Here is a 17,741-nt window from a genome sequence, read left to right as displayed (position 1 = left end):
GCTAAATGTAGCCTGTCCCAGAAAGCCCCTGGAATCGCCCAAACTTATCTGGGGAAGTTTTGTCCTGCTAAAATCTTATCTGGATAAATCAGTAGCGGTCGGCGTGGTGCGGTTTTTGAACGCGGTAGATTGTCCGGCTAAATGCCAGATTAAGCCAGGCAAACCATCTGAATATGGACCTCATTCACGTCAATCAGGAATACTATATTTACTTGACTTCTCTTGACTGTTGAGCATGTAAATGCTCAGTTGGCTTAATAGAAGAAAACGAAGTGAGAGAAATTCTGGCACACTCTAAGGGGGCAAGCAATATTTAGCAAGTTTTTCTGTGGATAAATGCTTTGCTTACTTGGATAAAAATGAAAAGTAAAATTGCCCATGTTAAAAAGTGGGAGGAGGCGGCGTTGGGATTCAGGGGGGAGAGAGTTGCAGCTGCAACATATGCGGGCACAAAAGCTCCCACGTCCTGCCTGCTTCTTGAATTTTCCCCGGGAAACGCTGTGGGAAGTTTTCCTTTTGAAAATTCAGGTTCCAGGTACCCATGGGGCCTGCAAGCTGCCCGTGGGGATTACAAAATTGTCCTCTGAAGGAAGCGCAGGCTTTCAGAAATGCTGTTTGTGACGACTCTGCTCCATTAACCAAAAAAAAAAGGCAGCTAGCTGTGTGCTAAGAATGCACGCTAGCAACAGGTCAAGGCCCAAAGATTTGGAATGCTTTCCACAGACTCATTTTTTGCAAAGTATATTATACACATGAAGCCTACAAGGTTGTGATGGAAGCCCTAGTTTCGCTAGTCATGTTGGCGCATGCTACTAATTTCTCAGGATACAGCCTTCTAGTAGAAATCCCCAGGTCAAATTCAAAGGAGCAAAAATAGATTGCGAACTCCTTTTTGTTTTGTGTCCTGAGGGCCAGCAGTGCTGACAACCCAGGAATAGCATTAATAGAAACTGTGGCCTTCTCCCACTGGTATCACCTTTTTCCTTTCAGTTTGTTCCAGGTTGTTGTCCTACCAAGAACATCCTGAGAAAAAGACCTGTAGTTCTATGCACGGACTTGACCAATGCGTTTTTAGCACAACAGTCTAAATTTATCAAACTTTGGCTGATACTAAAGCATTTCAGAACTTCTTTGTAAGGTCGTAAATGCTCATCGAAGCATGTCCACGTGTGCCCTTACATCAGCCTCCTGCATGATGATCCCGGGTGGGAACAGTTCAAAACCACCTGCCTGCAGTGTAAAATCTCATATAAGAGGTGTGCCCCATGGAGAAGAGACGCTGTGGGTTCATCCTCTTGACACACTGATCCACTCACTTGGACATAGGGGCGAGTATTTTTTACATCCTCCCTCCACCCTGCCCAACGTTCCCAGACCACCACCCATGCTTGCATCTCATCCACCCAGTCACTGTTCTTAGACTATAATGTCCTCTTCTCAGGGATTATAACAGCTTCTCATTTTTGTCTCTGGCTTCCTGACATTTTTGCACTGCTCCATATTCAGGCTGTGGTAGTCACTTCAGTCTAATCCTTCAAATAGTGTTGTATTTTTTTTTTATCATATGTTATGTTATATGCCTGCAAGTTCCCCACTGGAAACATTGTTGCACTGTTCATTGTTGCTTAAGACTGGTGCTAAATAACGAATAAATTAGCAATTTATTTTTCTTTTCTAATTTAAGACTCAGCTTGGATGAAAAATGGAGGATTTCCTTTTATCATTAAACATATTTACCTTCATCTGTAAGCATCGGCAGACATTCTCTTTTGAGTACTAAATTTGGATTGCAAACCTTTTTGTTTACTACATCATCAAGCGAGAATGCGTGAAGTGCTTCTCCGTGTCTGCGTGAACAGGCATGTCCAATATGTGCTCAGACATGTTGCTTGAAGCCTCCCCTGATGGAGTGCCTGTCATTTCGGGGCAGCTACAGAAAGCCGATGACCCATGGAAATGCATTCAGCATGAGCTGACAGATTGAGAGCTGGAAGGCATGATAAAAACATACGGTTTTTTTAGGCTCCGAAAGCTCTTATTGAGGCTTTGTGGTATGCACAGGTTCCTTGGGCCCCTATTAAAGTGGAGCTTCAAATAAATATAAATAGCAGCTGTCTGATTATGACTTTCTAATTTTACTTCCAGGAAAATGGAACGCTTGTCTCGTTTTCCCTATAGAATAAAGTGCTAGCTAATTACTGTTTTTCTTTTCTTGTGACATGGTTTACAAATGGGCCTTATTCTTAGTTCAAATGTACATGTTAAGGCAGAGGAGAATAGGTGGATGTTTATTTTTCAGCACTGTGATCGTTATGGGCTGCTAAAAAAAAAAAAAAAAGTACTATATTGTGATCTTTATTATAGTGATATTTGGTGCTTCACCTAAATTTTTCCTTTTTTTTTCTCTCATTTCTCTCCTGCTTCACAGTGTTACATACCCAAGGTCCTGTTGATGGTAGCCTGTATGCCAAAGTTAGAAAGAAGAGTTCACTGGATGGAAACATTCCCATCGTGGTCCAAGGCACTCCCGTAACCAGCAGCCCTGACCACAGCGACCACACCTTGTCTGTCAGCAGTGATTCTGGACATTCCACAGCCTCCGGCAGGACAGACAGAACAGAGGAGAAGGCAGCACAAGGAACCAAACGGGGCTTGAGCCCACAGGAGAAGGCCGAGCTAGACCAGCTTCTCAGTGGCTTTGGCCTAGAGAGTTCTGGTGAGTCTCAGAAGGATATGACCGATGCTCGAAGCAGGTACAGCGGGACCCGTCACATAGTGCCAGCTCAGGTTCACGTCAATGGAGAGGCCAAACTAAAGGACAGGGAGACTGACATTCTGGACGACGAGATGCCAAACCATGACTTGCACAGTGTCGACAGCATCGGGACTCTGTCCTCTTCTGAAGGGCAGCACTCCAACCACCTGGGGAACTTCAGCTGCCACAAAAGCAGCCAAAATTCCCTGCTTTCGGATGGGTTTGGAAGCCACGCTGGTGAGGATCACCACGGTGCTCTGGCACCTGACCTTGGCATAATTGTGGACCCTATGTATGAGAGATCCTTTGGATTAAATGAACCCAAGCAGGCTCAGCAACTGCAGAGGAATCCTCAAGGGTCTACCCAGCCTAAGGTCTATAGCCCAAGCAGCTATTCTACTCAGACTTGGGTGCGTCAGCAACAGATGGTCACCGCACAGCAATACAGTTATGCTCCAGATGGTGATGTGAGGTTCAGGATCCACGGTGACCTAGAAAACTCAAGTGCCATGCAGCCCCAGCCCAGAGCCCCTGACACCCCTACTAGGGTTTTGAGCAGTAGGGGTGCTATACAGAGGGGGTTTGGAAACTCACCCAGTGCAAGTCCAGTGCAAGAGCACCAGAGTCCTGAGGCTTTTGGAGCCAAACTGGTGACTGAGAATGGTGTGGACCTAGGGGGGAAAGCAGATGAGTTGCCATCTTCTCCTACTCTGGATATTGACCAGTCAATAGAGCAGCTAAATAGACTCATCTTGGAGCTGGACCCAACATTTGAGCCTATTCCAACTCGCATCAACTCCATTACCAGAAATGCAAGCAAAATGAATGGCTCGCCAGGCGCTGATGTTACTGTGGGAGGACTTAGTACGCAGTCTGGATTTCATGAAACGAGTGAGGCCAGCAACCGGGATACATGCCAACAAGGTAAGTCACTAGGAGTCACTTGTTCTAGTACTACTACAGAGGCCGGTTGTTAATTTATTCCATCTTTTTGGGATTTCTTGGGATTTAATATATGCGCCTATGAATTCTTTCCTGCCCCGAACCACCCCTGACCCGGACACACACCCTCCCCGCCCCTTTTACGAAGCCCCGGGACTTTCGCGCGTCCCGGGGCTGTGCGCGCGCCGGCGGCCTATGCAAAATAGGCCGCCGGCGCGCGAGGGCCCTGCGTGCGTAAATCCAGCCGGATTTACACGCGCAGGGCATTTAAAATCCGGCCCTTAGTGGTTTAGTATAATGTTCACAGTGCTTATGATTTAAATGTAAAACACATCCCACCAAATGTGTGAAGCTTTACAGTTGAGGTCTTGAGGGCTTGAATTGGCTTTGTTGTCGCTTTCATTCCAGTAATAGTCCTGAAAGGTTAAGGGCTAAGTGCCCTGATGCTTTTTGTATTTCTCCAACCAAAAGTCTCACAACCTGTCTTACTCTTTCTTAAGTGAGAGATCCATATGCCTACAAATCTTTTTTTTTTTCTTTGCCTGGAAAGGCGTTTTATATTTTGCACGCTCTGCTATAGGATTATCTAATTAAATTAACAACCAGCAAACCAGAATACATTGATTTGTGATTACATTTCTGGCTGTGGATTCCTGATAGTAACAGTAATTGAAGCAGAGGAGATACCAGCAAGAAGCTGACACTCAGAGACAAAACCTTAAGCAGTGGGTAAAGTATCTATTCACTGTGGTAGAGCGGTTAAGAGCTTTTATTTGGAAAGAATTGTGAGGTTCTTCTGAGGATTTTAGTTCAGTTCTGTTAATAAAAAAAAAAAAAATGAAAGAAAAAGCTGTCAGTCCATTGGGGACATTATTTTTTGAGTCTGGCCCAGGTTACAGAGGTCGTAGCAAAACCTGCCTGGGACAAGTCTTCTAGTGAAAATGTACAAGAAAAAACATGCTGATGTTTAATTGATGCACTGGCATGAATGGAAAAGCTGCTTGCAAACAGAGTGCACCTGTTGAAAGGATCCTGGCCGGATGGCTCGGTGGCGGTGCTGCCACGAGGGAAATGTTTGCCCAACGTCTGCCCCCCCCCGAGGCCTTCTAGGTTTGGAAATACTGCGCAGGCGGTGTTGACAGCCCCCCATGGGAGTTGGGAGTGGAAAGGAAGTAGCCCCTAGTCACATAACTGTGGCAACTACTGGCCAGGTTCAGGGTGTGAGCACACCCCAGGGGCCCTACAGGAAGCTAACTGTCTGTTGCCCTTGGATAAGGGTAGTTGCTACAATTGCTGGACTAGAAGGGAGGAGGTGACAAGGGATACAAATGGGGGTGGAGGGGTAGTACCCTGGTAGTAGTAGCAAATGTAGGCAAATGCTGCCATAGCCCAAACTGTAGAGGCCTGTTCCTATTGAGATGGAAGCCCAAAACAAGCAGGGGGAGAGAGGTCTGCTGAGCCAAGGGAAAACCAAAGAAAACTGATTCTGAATGAAGCCATAATGTATGAATGGTAGCATTTTTTGTTTTGAATATTGTCACGCTTTGGGTGAGGTTGCCTGACATAAAACCAGAGGTTGAATGCCTTCAGGGTTGTTGTCGTCACTCTCGTCTTTAGGAGGAAATCTCCCTCTTGTTTTCCAAAAAGGGCTGGCAGCTCCTTCTGGGTAGGGCATCCTTCTCTTTACCTCAGCCCGTCTCCAGCTTGAGAGCTTCCAAATGCTAGCGTGGAGACTGTTTATTCGGCTAACGAGTGATTCAGCTGACCAAAATGCTTTTTAAACCAGTTGCAAGGCCCGAAGCCTGCAGCTAAAAAGTGCTCGCAGACTTTAGCCCGAACTTTCACAGCAGGCTCGTGCGCCCTCGTCCGCTTTGAAAATGCCCGGGGGGGGGGGGGGGGGACGGGACATACAGGCGGAAGATGCACCTGCTCAGGAGAGGCCTGACTTTACCGTACACGCTTTCGAATACCGCCCCACCCCCAGCTCCGCCACCTGGAATGCCTATTTAGCATGTGCATAACAGTGCCTGCAAAATCATATTCCGTGCGCATGCCTGCCGGGAGCCACTTATGTGCATAAAAGCTTGCTATATGCGCGTGCTTTTAAATGGACCCCTTAAATTTATTTATTTATTTATTTATAATCTTTTATATACCCACGAACGTTGGGAACATCTCATCGGTTCACAGTAAACAGAATGCAGCTAACAAGCTTTACAGAGAACAATGAGAACAATCATTAATAGGCAAACTAGCTTTACAGAGAACAGTCAATAATAGGAACTTTGTTTAACAGAGAACGATATAGAGTAAATAAAAAAGGGGGAGCAATAAGCAGACAATAAAAAAGGTGGGGATAAAGAGATAGAGAAGAGAGGGGCTGGGAGCTTTACAGATAATAATCAATAAAAGGAACTTTGTTGTACAGAGAACTATATACAATCAATAAAAGGGGGAGCAAAAGAGGCAGAGAAGAGAGGGGCTGGTCAGCGGGAGTCAGGGAGGGATGGAAGGGATCAAAATAGTGAGTAAAGAAAAAGGGATTAGGAAGTGCAGGAATTAAAGTGCATGAGAATAAGTTGGCGTTCAGAATATAGGGCAGGAGAACATAGAATTAAGAGGGAAAAAGGCACGTATGGAAGCCAGTGTAAGTATTGTAAAATAGGGGTGATATGGTCTGTTCGGGATACATTGCATAACATTTGAGCGGCTGCGTTTTGTATTAACTGTAAAGGTCGTATCGTGGATTGAGGTAAACCAAGGTACAGAGAATTACAGTAGTGATTTACAAGGGTGATGCCTTATGCTCAGAATGTGGAGGGGTTAACTTGTCCAGCCAGGTAGAAATGCCTTCTAACCAAGGGAGGGGGGGGGGGTGTGTCTTGGCGTGGGCGCCCTGCTGCCGGGAGCATCCATTTTTGTGCCCCAGCGATGGCAGCAGGACAGCCAGTGATGCTGGCTTTCTGTTTCCCACAAGGCAGTAGAAAGGGGCTGACTTTACCATTCTTCTGTGGCTCAAGCTTGCTGCTGCTAACAGCATGCAGGGAGAGACCTTTTTCTAGGCATGCTAGCTCCCAGTCCATTTGGGTGGGCACAGAGCGTTCCCTCAAAAAAAATAAATAAATAAAATAAAATAGCGCCAGACACGGTGGTGCCACAGCAGCAGTAAGGGGCCCCCCCCCAACACAACGACCCAGCACTGGGATTGGCTTTGCTTGTGGGTGTGGGGTACAGCACTGGTCCTTCACCTCTGATGCGTAAGAGGGCAGTTTGGTGCAGGAGTAAACAGTAGGTCGTTTGGAGTTTTTAATCACGAGAGCTCCTCTTTCACCTTGAATATCAGAAAAATGCAAAACGAGCCACAGGGGGAATCTGAAAATAATTAAATGCTGTGAAATAATTACTCTGGAATTGCTTTAAACTGCTAAGCCTTTATAAGCTTCTCAGGGTTTTATACTAGAAAAAATATTTCTTTCTTTCTGAAATAATAAAATGATTTATTCTTAATGCAAGCAAACTGATATGGCATAGACATGGAAACAGCCTTCCCAGATCACTGTCAAAGTATTTAGGATCAGAAAAGCGTATCACTATACCAATTTCCCAGACAAACTGGCATTGGAGAAGCAAATTTTTTTTATTTTTTTTTTGGTGATTTTTCTTCTTTAGTGCTGTATCAGAAGAGCGAGCTCCTTACCCTGGCAGTGCTACCGTATGATGGCAGCATGGCACAGCTGAGCTTGGGAAGTGCTAGATACAGTACCCGAATGTAGTCCGCTTTGAAGTGCAGAAAAGCAGAATATAAAAACATGGTTTTGGTTTATCCACCTCCCGAGCATCACCAGGCAGGCAGTGGCAGGGTCTCGCTATGTGGTTAGCGTGAGGTGAATCTCCCGCCATGCAACAACGTGGAATCCTGAGTTTAGAAAGAGAAACTCCAGAACTGGCTGAGCTCTGGCTCATTGTGATATAAGAATGGGTCATGAGTTTAACGGGCTCATGCCTTATATCTTATAATTATTTGTTGATTGTATCACAGCCGGCTTCGGGAAATTGCACTGCCATTGCCCATACATTATAGTGTAATCACTTACACCAAGGTGGTCACACATGCAGCTGCTGAATATCTGTTTGGGTGTTCAGCGTGAGGATCAGTGCCAAATTTTGCTACACTATTCACATTGTCTTGTCTTGTTGCTTAAGTGATCTTTGCTGTTAAGGACCAAACATTTTGAGGTTGATGATGCAAATGCGTTTATTGGGTTATCTGGAGAAATGCTGAGGTTTCAATATTGGTGCCACTTATTTAGCTAAGTTTCATCTGATTAAGTCGTCATTGGGATAAAATTTATCCAGGTAAGTAAGAGGCATTTCGGGGGCAATATGGGGTGAGATGAGATAGCTGAATAATTTATACAGCTAAATTACATATTTGAAGTTGACTGAATAAGTTATTCAGCTACATTTAAGTGTGAGTAAGTGAAGAGTTAATGTGTTCCCGAATAACTTTAATCTTAAATGGTGACCAATTTTATTTAAAAAAAAACAAATACCACACTGTAGAGGCCTACCGGGCCCTATTCCCCTACCGCCACCACCAAGCCCTCCCAAAGACTTTTTACAAATTGAAAGGCCCCTGGGATCAATTGCCACCCCTGTCCCCAAACCCCTCACCACGGTTTGTGGAAAAATTAATCTCCAGCACTCTCATCACCCTTCCTCTCCCCCTAACCATTCTGGCCCACCTAGCACCCTCCAAAACGTTCTAGGCCGCCAGGATCACAATATACTTGTACCCAGGGGTGGGAGATTGTAAGGGATAATTAATCTTACATGGTTTATCTGACATTTAAATCAGATAAAATAAATTCATGTAAAGAGATCAGAATATCTACATCTTTCATTGATATGGATAATCATTTTTATTATAGCAGCATAAAACATACAGTGGTTTCATATATGAGAGATATTGTTTTAAGTTTGATTTAAGAGAGTGTATCACTCTTGTTACAAAGTTTATGAAAACACACCTGTATCTAGCCTAAAGTTAACGTGCACATCTCAAACGCATTGCTAATTATGTGCCCCGTATAAAGTAGTAATTGAGCCAGTTAATCTTACTCTTATCAGGAGCTTATGAAGACATCTCAGAGATAGTCTCAGGTTCTCTTACCCTCTCCTGCAATCGGGTCGTCGTCCTAGAGAATCAGAGTTCTCTCTTAACACTGAGGGCAGCCATCTGGATCTCCAGCCGGCAAACATCAGGTCCACACCACAGACTCGGGGCAGTAGACGACGAGCTTACAGAAGGTTCTCGAAGGTATGCAGGCAGGGACCAGGAGTGAAGAAAGGCTTAGCCTACAAAGGCTTGTGCCAGAATAAGATTGTTCTTCAATTAATGGGGCTCGTCTGGGCTGAGCAGAACTTAATCTCGAAGTTCAGGCTTGAGCTTTCTGCAAAGTCTCAGAGTATGAGGCTTGTGTGAAGTGTGTGTGGAAATGGCGTAGAGTGAAGTCCAAAGACCTTTACTTCATGCTTATGCATATGATCCAAAAGTTGGCATTGATTGGAGATTACCACAGTCCCACTGGCATAGGTTTGTTGGACTTCTGATATGACCTTCTTAGCTGGCACATGTATGTAGATTCTCACATGAATGATGGCATGATCTGGAAGATATTTGGTGAACGGAATTGTACCTCATAGCTGGATACAAAGTTTATCAAGGCCACAAGCTAGCAAATTTGTGTCCATCAGTACCAACTAAATTGTAAGGTGAAGACAGATTGCTTGACATGGAGAACAATAACAGCTTCTTCTCTAGTTGTTCTCACAGGCATTTAATTTAAAATTGCAGGGGCCATCACATAGCTTGACTTCCATCTTGGGTTGCTCAGGCCTGCACACAGGTTCAGTTGCACACTCCTTTTTAGGGTGTCTAGCATATCCCTACAGGATCAGCCTGGCAGGTTTGCTATGTTTGGGTTTCTTTTTTCTAAATTGGTTGTTATTTGAACATAGCTGGCTAATCTTAGTTATCCAGGTGCACATGCTTCTAGCCATATAACTTTATTCAAGGATATTCAGTAGCAGGTTTATCTCATTGAAAAATCCCTGATCATTTATCCTGCTAACTTTAGCTGGATAAGTAAACCGTTTTATGTTTTTCTCAGTATTGATCTCACCATTTGTTAAAATGTGTTTGATTTTGCAATTCTATATTTGCTTTTCTCTGACGCCTACAAGAGTTTTCGAAATCTGTAGAAAAATAGCAGGCCCCAGTGTGTTTTTTTTTGTAGGTTAGATTTTGTCCCCAACAGATCCCATAAAATTGTAGATATAATAAAATATATATTGCAACCCTTTCTGTTGGGCTGTATTTCTCTACTAATTAACTCCCTGTGGACTTCTGTGGCCCACCCAAGCCAACTATGCCCATCTCTCAATTGAATTGTAAAGCTTCCTCATCCTGAAGTCTTCTTTTTCAAAGTTTTGCATAAGTCAAAGACATATTTTGTTAACGCCCAGTAATTTATGGAAACACTTCTATATGCTCTGTATAAAATTTGATCACTAAGTGCTCTTGTATGATATGCAGGTAAATCTAAGAGAGTGAATTTTTGGCTTGAATAGCGCCTTTTTTAAACTCTGCTAGATGTGTCAAAATAATGCTTTAAAAACAAAACTTGCCACCTTTTATTTGAAACGTTAGCTTTATGTCATTCTTCTTTAATGCTGGAGGAAGTTTTCCAGTTCTTCTGTAGGAAGAATGAGAGGGGGGCCCCCTGCTTATAAGAATGCCAGGCTGATTATACAAAAGGATTCCCTGAACACAGTTTACACTTAGTTTTCAAAAAGTGTCTCAGCCCTGCTGGCTTAAAATTGTCTGCTTAGTTGAATTGCTGATTGCAAGTTTGTAGCATTATTAAAATATTGCACCATGCATCTTCAAACAAAAAGTTATCTCTCTTTTTTGGGATTTGGATCTAGCCGAAAGAAGCTTTGATCCCTTCTCGCTGGCAACACAGTCCCTAGCAGAGCCCACCTGGAAGCTGTGCCCTTGAAGTGGCATCCTGAGGAGCTCCCTACGAGTCAGAAGAAAGCCAGCCCTAGTGCACGGTTCCCAGAGGCAAGCCCCAAATTTGCAGCTGGCATTTCAGTTCAGCTATCTTTTTGAGCCTGCCAAGTTAAAGTCCCTTTTTAAAGACAATCTACAGTCCATGTTTATAACAACAAAACGTTTTCTTAATTTAAACAGACAAAAAGAAACAGCTGTAATGGACCTTTAAGGAGAGCAAAAGGGAGGTAGTGAAACATCAGCTTACTTGTGTCTGAAGCACCTTCAGATATCTTTGGAGGATGGAAACCCAGATCTTCGCAGGTGATCCAGATTCCTGTGTCATATATCTGTGTGAAAGGTTGATGAGCCGTGATGTTTCAGACATTCTTAATTTACCTCACAATGAAACAGCATACTCTAAAGACGACAGGAGGTGAAAAGCTTGTTGCTGGATCCAAATATAAAATTGACTTTGAGAAGACAAAGATTGACAGCAATCCGAGGCAACGCAGTAGGAATGAACAGGGACAGCCTAGATGGGCTTGTAGTTCTTAACTGCCATCATAGTCTATGGATTATTGAGTTTTTTTTAAATAATTAGGCATTTAATTTATATATTATATGCATCCAGCTGGCAGGAAAAACATGTAAATCCAAACAAAAAGAAAATGGCAATAACCAAAATATGAAATTCAAAATCCTATGAGCTTATATAGTATAATTGAGAGAGAACCATAGGAAATGTAACCAATAGGAAATGATTTAGTGTATTTGGATTTTCGGAAGGCATTTGCCAGAGTCCCTCATGGGATAGGAGGCGATGTCCTTTTGTGGATTACAAACTGGTTAAAAGACAGGAAACAGAGTAGGATTAAATGGACAATTTTCTCAGTGGAAAAGGGTAAAGTGTGGAGTGCCTCAGGGATCTGTACTTGGACCGGTGCTTTTCAATATACCGTATTTTCCGGCGTATAAGACGAGTTTTTAACCCCTGAAAATCTTCTCAAAAGTCGGGGGTCGTCTTATACGCCGGGGGTCGTCTTATAGGGCGAATAATTACCGCATTTTTCGCTCCATAAGACGTACTTTTTCCCCCCAAAAGTGGGGGGAAAATGTCTGCGACTTATGGAGCGAATATTAAAAAAAAATAAAAATCTAACAAAACCCCCCACCCTCCTGACCCCCCCCAGACCTGCCAAATTAATTTACTACAAACACCCCCCCCCAAAAGACCTGCCAAAAGTCCCTGGTGGTCCAGCGGGGGTCTAGGAGCGGTCCGGGAGCGATATTCTGGACTTGGGCTGTCGGCTGCCAGCAATCAAAATGGCGCCGACGGCCCTTTGCCCTTACTATGTCACTGGGGTCGACCAATGGCAGCGGTAGCCCCTGTGACATAGTAAGGGCAAAGGGCCGTCGGCGCCATTTTGATTACTGGCAGCTGACGGCCCTTTGCCCTTACTATGTCACAGGAGCTACCGCTGCCATTGGTCGACCCCAGTGACATAGTAAGGGCAAAGGGCTGTCGGCGCCATTTTGATTGCTGGCAGCCAATGGCCCAAGTCCAGAAGATCGCTCCCGGACCACTCCTGGACCCCCGCTGGACCACTAGGGACTTTTGGCAGGTCCTGGAGGGGTCAGGAGGGTGGGGGGTTGTATTTAATTAATTTGGCAGGTTTTGGAGGGGTCAGGAGGGTGGGGGTTGTATTTAATTAATTTGGCAGGTCTTGGGGGGTCAGGAGGGTGGGGGGTTGTATTTAATTTGGCAGGTCTTGGAGGGGTCAGGAGGGTGGGGGTTGTATTTAATTTGGCAGGTCTTGGGGGGGGGTCAGGAGGGTGGGGGAAGCTGAGGGATTAGTTTTAAAGGGTGGGGGTGGGTTTTTTGTTTATCGGCTCAGGCGCAGCTGATAAAAAAAAAACCAAAAAAAAAACCCGATCGGGCCGGACGAAAAAAAACCCACGATGTGAATCGGAACCGGAATCAGAACCGATTCCGGTTCCAATTCACTTCTCTATTACCGGTACCTCCTTCTCTGCCCCTCAGATCTCGCACATGCGCTCTGCGCCGCTTCACTGCAGTCCTCAGGAGTGAGATCTGAGAGGCAGAGAAGGAGGTACTGGTAATAGGATACAAGGGCGGGCCAGAGGGATGCGTTACCGCTCTGATAGTCTTGGAGACAGGGAGGGCTGGGCAGTCAGGGAGAGCTGACCAATCCAAGCAGGATTTGTATACAACAACCAGCCAATCGCCGGTAAGGTACATCACTTGCTGTGATTGGCTGGTTGTTGTATACTGGGTACCACATACAGTATGGTTATGTAGTGACACAGGAGGGTAGTCTTATACGGCGAGTATATCCCAAACTCTATATTTTAACTGGAAAAGTTGGGGGTCGTCTTATACGCCGGAAAATACGGTATTTATAAATGATCTGGAAAGGAATACGATGAGTGAGGTAATCAAATTTGCAGATGATACAAAATTGTTCAGAGTAGTTAAATCACAAGCAGATTGTGATAAATTGCAGGAGGACCTTGGGAGGCTGGAAGATTGGGCATCCAAATGGCAGATGAAATTTAATGTGGATAAGTGCAAGGTGATGCATATAGGGAAAGATAACCCATGCTATAGTTACACAATGTTAGGTTCCATATTAGGAGCTACCACCCAGGAAAACGATCTAGGCATCATAGTGGATAATATATTGATATCGTCAGCTCAGTGTGCTGCGGCAGTCAAAAAAGCAAACAATGTTAGGAATTATTAGGAAGGGAAGGGTTAATAAAACAGAAAATGTCATAATGCCTCTGTATCGCTCTGTGGTGAGACCGCACCTTAAATACCGTGTACAATTCTGGTCGCCGCATCTCAAAAAAGATATAGTTGCGATGGAGAAGGTACAGAGAAGGGCGACCAAAATGATAAAGGGAATGGAACAGCTCCCCTATGAGGAAAGACTAAAGAGGTTAGGACTTTTCAGCTTGGAGAAGAGACGGCTGAGGGGGGATATGATAGAGGTCTTTAAGATCATGAGAGGTCTAGAACAGGTAGATGTGACTCAGTTATTTACTGTTTCAGATAATAGAAGGGCTAGGGGGCACTCCATGAAGTTAGCAAGTAGCAGATTTAAACAAATCTGAGAATATTCTTTTTCACTCAACGCACAATTAAGCTCTGGAATTTGTTGCTAGAGGATGTAGTTAATGCAGTTAGTGTAGCTGGGTTTAAAAAAGGTTTGGATAAATTGGAGGAGAAGTCCATTAACTGCTATTAATCAAGTTGACTTAGGGAATGGCCTCTGCTATTTCTGGCAACAGTAGCATGGAATCTATTTAGTGTTTGGGTAATTGCCAGGCTCTTGTAGCCTGGTTTGGCCTCCGTTGGAAACAGGATGCTGGGCTTGATGGACCCTTGGTCTAACCTAGTATGGCAATTTCTTATGTTCTTAACCACAGTCATATAACTCAATATATAGCATACGTCTTATATAAACAGACTAATCCCAGAGTCAATTCTGACTTCAAGCGTTCTCCCTGCCCGGAGAGGTCCACTTGGTCTCTATAAACCTCTGCAGTTGTCTGAGGTCAAAAAATATGTATCTGCTATCTTGGAATTTAATGAAACATTTACATATATATCTAAGAAACATTTGTATGCCCAGGACTTTAATCCCCTGATGCAACGCAATACATTTTCTATGCTAAGACTGTTTGCTGCTTGAGATATGAGAAAAAATATATATGTTATCTTCATGGAAAAGCTTTTGCTGGTGACCAAAGAATAATTGCAATATCCAAATCCTTATCCTGTGCTGGTTTCTCAATCTTAGAATCTGATTTCTCCAATAGGCCTGTTAAATTCAAGAAATCTAAAGATTTTTGGAGGGATTTAAAAGTATCCCCCTCTGCTCCTTATGGAAGTTTTTAGCCACTGGCAAATAATAAATAATATTGACTGGGAGGAACCCCCTTCTACAGTAATACCTAACAAGTCAGTCACAAAATTCTTAAACATATCTCATGGAGAAATCAATAATGACACAGGATCATTGAAACAGCCTCAAATCAAGAGGCTGGGATTGATTTTCAAAAGCTTAAAAACGCCTGTCTTCCATCTCCTTATATTTAATTAAGGCACAATTGGCCTGCTGTAATAATCCAACTTTAGACTCCATATCTGATAATGACACTGTATGAGCATCCAGCTTCTCCTCGTGTTTCTTCATCTTCTTCAACAGAGGTGGTAACTTCCTGTAACAAATTAAACAAGGGACCCCTCTAGTATAGTCTGGGCCATCCAAATGGAGTCCAGAGTGATAGCCAGTGGACTAACCAGGCTATTCTTCCACTTGCATGTGGACGGTGGCAGGGTTGCAGACTCCTGAGGAACACCCTGGGCTTCCTTGGCAGGTGTGCCTGCTTCTGAAACTACAAAGCCCACTGTCTCTCCCATTCGCTCCCCTAAGCCAGCGTATTTCCTGCAGCTATCACATTTTCTCGAGGCAAGGAGACAGGTGAGGTCTGAGCCAGGTCAAGCACCCTTTCTTCAAAAGAGTTAGGAGATGCCATGATTTCAGGGATCTGTAATAACCGTGGCTTGGCAGCTCTCACAGGCACTAGGAGGGGAACCGTCCGTGCTTTGGGGGCTTAGCGTTATTACAACATCCCGCTGAGCGGCAGCTCTCTCACCGAGTTCAGCAGCGGATCCTTCCAAAGCACACTTCAGTGGATTTCGGGGCATAAAACGGTCAAGCATTGTTTGTCAGGGAGAAATGGTAATCTTCTTGGGGTAAACTGGTCTCGTCCCCTTCTTCTTTGTACCCATGAAGCTGATAGTAAAGAAAAATTTTTTTTAATGAAAACTACTAATGTCCTGAAACATGTCCTGTTGGGTGCATTTTGTACAATCCCCCTCCCCCCCCCCCACCCCCAGTAATCTGTGTTTGTATATATTTGCAGAGAGTTATATTTTTGGGGATGGTTTATTTTTACAGCTGATGAAGAGACACTGCGACATTCCACAGGGGGATTAGGGGAACTGGCTGGAGCAGTCAGTGTTCCTAGGAAAATTACTCTGTGCTAAGGAGGTGAAATGGGGAGGAGGTGGCCACATTAAGCTCAGTTGATTTATTAAGGCTTTTTACCCATTTGATGTCTATGGAAAAAAATCCTAGTAAATCAAGCCCATTGTGGAATAATGAACTCCCATTTCTTTTTGTTAGACATTGTCTGCAATACAGGTGTTGAACTGTAATTACAATCAGCGAACATGGTGTTTTCATCATGAAAAGAAAGGCATTCCCTTTGCAGAAGGTGCAGTATTTGAGAAGTCTACATAGAATGCAGCCAATTTCACCCTGCAGCACTTCAAAATGTCACCGTCGTGGCATTCACCTTGAAATGCTTTCAGGTACTCCCTTGTAATTTCCCTGAGTGCAGTGCGGTCAGCCAAGTCAGCAAGAGGGTAAGACATTGCCTCGTGCTCCCTGGGAATCTGGTTCATGGTGACCGTGATATCACAAATGAAACATACACTGTGGGAATTAATCTGCTGCCATTTTGTAATGGGGGGTGGGGGAAGCAGTGGTAATCTTCTGCCGGGTCAAGCCGGATGGCTGACCTGGAACCTGGAGGCTGCTGCTGGACCTGACGCTGTACCCTTTTTTTTTACTTTTAAGAAAATTACCATTGGAAAATCGGCAGGTCCTCAGTGCCCAGCATTTTCCTCTGAATGATGAGGAATCTGTGTTCTACATTACGTGCTAGAATTTCTTTTTTTGTTTTAGTATTCGTTCAGTTGAGTTGAAATTGCAGAACTTGTGCCAAATGCAGAGCTGTTTCCTAACACAGTTGACAGGTCATGTGTTTTAGGAGGGCACATCTGATTAAACGAGATTGAGGGGGTGGGGGTAGTTTTGAGAGACCACCTTGTAGGCAAGGTCTGTGGTACTTTTTACCTGCGGTCTTTGTACTGAATTTCAAAGTGAAAGTATGCACTTTAACATTGATTATTTACCCAGGAAGAGTATTTGGATACATTTGCACCTGCTAATTGTCATAGGTACTTTTCATGGGAAAATCTATGCCCAGACCTTAAAAAAATTGAAAAGTATGTGCGTATAGTTCCAAATCCGGCCCCAGTCCTGCCTCTGAGAATGCCTCAGGTCACTTTATCCATGGGGGCCTCACGTACATACTTTAATCTGTAAGTAGGACGGGTAATTTTTGTAGAGGCCTATTTCTGCAGTTAAACTACTGTTGTACCCATGCAAATGACTTTGAAATGTGGCCTCCTAGGATCAAATGTAGGAAAACATTTTTCTCCCATTTTTGTGTCTTTGGAAAAAAATGTTTAGTAAACCGAAAAAAGATAAACGGAGGTGGCTGGACATAGTCAAAGACAACCAATGCCCAAAACAATCCAACCAACGAAGCTACACACCCTGGAGTAGAGGAGGAAAGAACTTCAGATGACAGAGTATAAGTAATAAGCTTGCACACTTTTGTTGACAAGTCCAGAAAATTCCAAACTCTATGAATTAATTTTTTAGATATAACAATTTTCTAGACATTTTAAGCATGAAAAACAAAAATTGTGAAAAAAATCTACAGGAACTTAACTTGTACAAGAATCAAGCATCTGATGGAAACCAGGATAGAAAACAGACCTGACTTTCAGACATTTCGCCTATATGGCTGCTCAGGGATACTCCTAATTGATCTTAGAAAATGCAGAAAAATTCCTAATTAGTTCTTATGAGAATAATTAAGTGAAATTCAATAAAACAAAACAGAGATCATCTTACACAGTGGTTGAATTTAATAACATCACAACAAACTCATGGTACCAGCATGCATACACGTTATTTATAATATACAAGCCATGACACACAAGCCATGGTAGTAATGCGCTTACTTTAAGATCTCTCTTTAACTTATATGGTTAATTAAAATTCAAAAGAACCAACCAATGAGCATTGTTAGAGG

The 17,741-nt window shown here is 43.7% G+C and overlaps 1 protein-coding gene across 2 annotated transcripts in view; it reads left to right on the top strand.

The window, feature by feature from the left end:
* The window catches only part of TNS3 (tensin 3), a 592,547-nt gene that overhangs the window by 356,978 nt on the left and 217,828 nt on the right, over positions 1-17,741 (top strand). For both annotated transcript variants that reach the window (XM_029589689.1, XM_029589690.1), the window contains exon 17: positions 2,429-3,679. In XM_029589689.1, the coding sequence (XP_029445549.1) occupies positions 2,429-3,679 (1,251 nt within the window). The remainder of the gene's footprint in view (positions 1-2,428; positions 3,680-17,741) is intronic.

This window comes from Rhinatrema bivittatum, chromosome 2 (genome assembly GCF_901001135.1).
Source record: "Rhinatrema bivittatum chromosome 2, aRhiBiv1.1, whole genome shotgun sequence".
Classification (NCBI taxonomy): Eukaryota; Metazoa; Chordata; class Amphibia; order Gymnophiona; family Rhinatrematidae; genus Rhinatrema; species Rhinatrema bivittatum.
This window is presented reverse-complemented; position numbering and strand designations above follow the sequence as displayed.